Raw genomic sequence first — 5,424 nt, 5'->3', positions numbered from 1 at the left:
TAGTATTTGTTAGCATACAGTGAATGGAGTTTCAGACAACATACAGGCGTTGATTTACGCACTCACTATTTTACGTAAAGCAGTTCAGATGATTCTTTAATTTTCGTGCAAAGCCCTGGCGTCGGAGGAATGACACAAAGTCGGTGCAGATTGCCGTCAAGTGAGAAAAGCGCGCGGGCGGCTGAGCGCGGTGTGCTTCCGCAAGAGGCTTTTCCTGCCCACAGAGGGACTCGCGCTGCAGTCCAGAATTGGGGTGCCGTACTGTTTTAATGTAGAAGGTCCGGCATGCGTGTACGTATTCTAAAGAAGCCTGCGCGACGCTTGGTTGGTCTGCTGCGGCGCCCAGAATGTTGCCGCGCAGGCGTTTGCATGCCGCAAGCAGCGCTTTCAGGGCGCCTGGGGCTTTCCCGCAATTTCCATCCGAGCTGTGAAAGTGCCTGAACGCGGCCCTAGATGGTGGGCCGCCGTTGTGGACAGTCGATACGGCACAAGGCGTGAAATTAGGGTCCAAAGCAGCCCAGAACTGTGACCCGAGAAACACAAGACAGGTATCGCAGTACGGACGAGTTTGCGCTCTTACTCGGGCAATCTGAGGTCTAACGGCTTCTATTGAGGCCAGAATTTGCGAGTCGCCTGTTTGCCAACGACCTATTATGTCATCGTGTCACAATACATCGATTAGACACCGAAACCAATGTATCGATGAACAAACGTGAACACTGCAGCGACAGCGCTTTCTATGCTACGGTTGTAGTTTCGTGCGTACAAAATTGTAACGAGCCAAGTCACAGTGTTAATTTTTTGTTCTCCAGATAGCCAGGAGTTGGATAAATCAGACTATACTAAGCAGTTGGTGTTGTAAAGCTATATTGTGCGACATTTCTGATCTTGAAAGGTGAGCAGATTCGAAATTTCGACTTTTCCAGCATCGTAGGGACCCGCGGCGCGAGGCCGCCGATTGGCCGGTCGGCAGCGCGATTTGTGCCAATGAGCGGCGAGCGCGCTTTTTTCGCCGCTGCCGCCGGGAAGCCGTGCACCCGGCCGACCGTCGCTCACTTGGTCGGTTGCTCTCGTAGCGCTAACACCAGTTTTTCAGTCGTCGTCGGATTTGTTTGCCCGCCATGGCCGAAGAGACAGCAGCAGCGCCGGCCGCGTCGTCGGCAGCCCCGAGCCCCAAGAAGAAGGCGGTGCGCGCCAAGCCCACGGCCAGCCACCCCAAAGTGTCGGCCATGGTGAACGCGTCCATCGGCGAGCTCAAGGAGCGCGGAGGGTCGTCGCTGCAGGCCATCAAGAAGCACATGGCGGCCACCTACAAGGTGGACGTGGAGAAGCTGTCGCCGTTTATCCGCAAGTACCTCAAGTCGGCCGTCACCTCGGGCGCGCTGGTGCAGACCAAGGGCAAGGGCGCCAGCGGCTCGTTCAAGCTGGCTGCGGGCGCCGCCGCGGGCGAGAAGAAAAAGGCGGGAGGTGTCAAGAAGACCCCCAAGAAGGCCGCCAAGAAGCCCGCGAGCGCCAAGAAGACTCCCAAGAAGTCTCCCAAGAAAGTGGCGGCCAAGAAGGCCAAGCCAGCAAAGAAGCCCAAGGCCGAGAAGAAGGCGTCGCTGCCCAAGAAACCCAAGAAGCCAGCGGCCAAGAAGGCGGCCACCCCCAAGAAGGCAGCCAAGAAGTAAAACGTGCGCGCGCACACAACACACAAACGGCCCTCGTCAGGGCCACCCCAAACGTCTGCCTCGGCGGAGCCGCGTTGATAGCGCGCGATGCTCCGACCTCCGTGACCCCTCTTCCGCGGCCATTTGCGGTCCAGGGCCGTGAGCGGACCGTCGCTCTGACCACTGACAAAGCGCGAAAAAGCATTATTACTTTAAAGGCATCGCTACAAAATACCGGCCCAGCTGCCTCGGATCAGTCACGTCGCCGTAACTATGGGCTCCGATCTCAAATAACAACCAGCTCATGGATTTCTTGCCAGTGCGCTTTCCCCTGCTTTGCTGCATGGTTAAAGTATATAATTTCTGATTAACTGTATAATGTCTCAAGCTATTAGGCGAGTTCGTGGGTTCACATTTCTAGAAGAAAAAATCGATTTTCTGTACCATTGAAGTACATTATGGGGGTGTGATGGTGTTCTAACTTCCTGCCATTAACAGGGTTCTTGAGGAGAGAAAGAATACATATTCCAGAGGCAAAACGTGCTGAGATAGCTTTTGATATCAAGGAAGAGCTGATTACAACCAAAACAAGCTTTTTACTATTTGAATATTTTGGAAATGCTGTTCGACTCAAAGAATGGTGCCATTTTCTCCAAACCATCAGTAGGGAATTTGGCAAACCATTGGGGCTAATTGCTATTTGTAAATCTGCTATCAATTTGTCAAAGTGTTGCATCAAGCTCAGAAATGATCCAATGCGGTGTACCTTAAGGCCTAATTTTTTCCTGCTTTGCACTAACAATATTGATAATTTGTAACAGTGCTTTTTATGTGGATGGCGTGTTTTTTATGGCAGTGACATTGGGGGACGGGTGCTTTCAGTGTGTGCTTATTGGCGGTTTGAGCAAAACCAGATCGGTTGGCCTCAAGCTATTAGGCGAGTTCGTGGGTTCACATTTCTAGAAGAAAAAATCGATTTTCTGTACCGTTGAAGTACATTATGGGGGTGTGATGGTGTTCTAACTTCCTGCCATTAACAGGGTTCTTGAGGAGAGAAAGAATACATATTCCAGAGGCAACGTCGTGCGACAGTATCGCCAAAAGTGACCGTCTGAGAATACGGCCCCAGTACTCGCATGAAGTTAAGAGGTAACCAACTTTCCCGTAATGTTGCCAATAACCAGCTACATTATTTCCAGAGCCAAAACTAAGACTACAGCTTTTGCGAACTAGTCTTCGAGAGTGAGCCTTTGAGTTGCATGGCGTCACTGAAATAAGGTATTTCTGTACTGGACACAACGTACACTACTATAGACCGCTTTTTCATGGGTGCTGCCATTGCATAGGCAGTGGCGCCATCTATGGGCAGTTGGCATGCTGGCTTGGGTGAATGCCCATGTTGTGTGCTATGGTATACGCTCGGCGGCAGTTTCTGGTAAATTTTTTCGCACTCGCGTGGTCTCTTTAGCATGAAATGGCGTCTTCTACGTGAGGTAGGGTCCGGTGAGGCGTAGTGAAAGAATTTAAGTCTGAAGTAATTAAGCAGCTGGAGTTTATGCTGGCGTTAGGGCGGACGGAGCACCCAGTGCGAGGTGTGTGCGTTTATTTGAGCTTACAATCAGCCTCGGATATCAGTTAGGTAGTTTCTCAAATTCGTTTCACCAATGTTGCCATACTGCAACATTCTCAGCACTAATTATAAGCTCTGGTTTAGCTGCAATGAGTAGCTACGAAACATTTGACGATCCTAACAGCGTGGGTACCGTTCTGCTGGCAAATAAGTTGTACTGTTTACTTTGACAAGCGTTCAAGTTGTTACCTGTGGATACATTGGGCGACTGCCTTGTTTGCTGGGCAAGGTTTCTGCCCACAAATAAAAGTTTGGTTAATAATAACTGCATACCATACAGTGTGAGTCACACTTTTATTGCGATAGCAATTATATGGACACTCAAAAGCAGATTTCTGCCGTCGGCGTCGCCGTCGCCGTCGCCGTGAGGTTCCGTATGACGTCATTTGGAGAAGAAATCGTCGCCGCGCGCCGAACGCTGTATGTGCGAGTGAAAGGGCGCGAGGGGCGCGTCTTTCACGAGGAGTGAACGCACGGCGGAGAACAAACGCGCGTTCTGCGCCGTGCTCGCTTAAGGGCTGCAGAAGTAGGCGTCTCTTTTCTCCTTTACAATCACCATATATGTAGAGCAAACGCGCCTTCTTCAGACGCGTGAGAGGCCGTGGGGGAGGGGGAGGGAAGGGAGGCGACGTTTAGTTGCGGCACCAAGTGCCTATTTATATCAGAGGCTCCAGCAACAATCACCAACGCCGCACGCATTTTGAGCTAACGCGGGCAAAACGCCGATGGCGTCGACAACAGTTCTGCATGTTGTTGCTACCAAAGCCGCTCACCTTACTTCGTATGACATTGCTGTGTTGCTATCGCATTCATTGCTTCGCCCTTAGGGCGAAACTGTGACATTTTTTTGAGTGGTCGAACGACCAGCTACACTGCGCGAGCTTTCGACGCGCATGGTCCAAGCATGCGGCACGACCATGCGAAGTCTTATGGTGTCGTTATCCCCTGTTCTGGTTTATTTTGCTGCAAAAGGTGGACATATGACACATTAGAGTACTGCACGGGCCGATTTTTTCAACCCGGGCCCGTTTTCACGCCCGACCAAAAGCTTTGTGGCAAAACCCGGGCTCGGCCCGGGCCCGGAAAATCTAAGTTGCCCGGCCCGCCACCCCTTTACCTTAGGCTCGAACCCGGCCCGAGACCAAAAAAGACATGTTTTTCAGAGTCGAGACACGCGAGGATAACTCGTTGCACGTTACATCACACCACCAGAAAGTCTGAGCCCGGCCCAGGCCCGGGTCAAAAAGCACATGACGTGCCCGGGCCCGTGAAAAAACTTCCCAGGTGTCCAGCGGCTTGGTGAGAGACCATCGTGGCTTTTTACTTTCTTTTTTTTTTCTGTTTAGCTGAGGATTGTAGCATTGCAGCTAGCCTGTTTTTAGCTCAACTTCGGCTAGACGCGGCCGCCACGTGGTCTTGACCGCGATGGTGGCCCCTTCACGGCTTCGGCCGTTTACGTTTTTTGGTCGCGTGCCGAAAGGGGCGACCAATGTTGACGTTGTTAAAGCACTCGTTCAGCGCGAGTCTGTGTCGGAGCTGAAGTCTGTGCAGGACTTCGGCGCAGGCCGATTCGAGGTTACGTTCAAGACTAAGGCCGCGGTCGATCGCTTCTCAGCCGATCCCGCTTTGAAGGTTCGTGATGTTACGATTCAGTTTGAGTATCGAGGTGTGCGGACGAAGGTGGTCAGGGTTTTTGGCTACCCCTCGGACTTGCCAGACCAAGCCCTCTCAGAAGGGCTACAGGTTTTTGGAAAGGTCCTAGGGATCTCCGAAGAGTGCGTGCCAGGTTTTCCTAGCGTCGGTACAGGAAACCGGCGCATTCGGATGGAGATGGCGCGGCCCGTCCCTAACCTTCTCCGGGTTGGTGATAGAGTAATTCAGTGTGAGTACGAGGGTGTTGCACGGTTGTGTCGTAGGTGCAACTTAGAGGGGCACCACGCGGTCGCGTGTGAGACGCCGAAGTGCGTACGCTGCGAGCAGTTCGGTCACGAGAGCTGCGACGCGGCGTGCGTACGATGTGGCGGAGACCACGCGGTCTCGTCGTGCCCTGTCCGCACCTACTCGTCAGTGGCCTCGGGCTCTGAGCCGCAGCCATCTGCTTCAGAGCCGGCGACCACTTCGGTGTTAGGTAGCACCACAGTTGCG

General features: G+C 52.7%; 1 protein-coding gene across 1 annotated transcript; it reads left to right on the top strand.

Moving 5' to 3' along the window:
* The first annotated feature begins 921 nt into the window (after positions 1-921).
* On the top strand, positions 922-2,566 carry LOC119445371 (histone H1-III). The gene has a single exon (XM_037709675.2). The coding sequence runs from the start codon at positions 1,122-1,124 to the stop codon at positions 1,668-1,670; it is 549 nt and encodes a 182-aa protein (XP_037565603.1). The 5' UTR covers positions 922-1,121; the 3' UTR covers positions 1,671-2,566.
* The last annotated feature ends 2,858 nt before the right edge of the window (positions 2,567-5,424 follow it).

This window comes from Dermacentor silvarum, chromosome 3 (assembly GCF_013339745.2).
Source record: "Dermacentor silvarum isolate Dsil-2018 chromosome 3, BIME_Dsil_1.4, whole genome shotgun sequence".
NCBI lineage: Eukaryota > Metazoa > Arthropoda > Arachnida > Ixodida > Ixodidae > Dermacentor > Dermacentor silvarum.
Note: the sequence above shows the minus strand (reverse complement) of the source record. Positions and strands in the feature narration are given on the sequence as shown.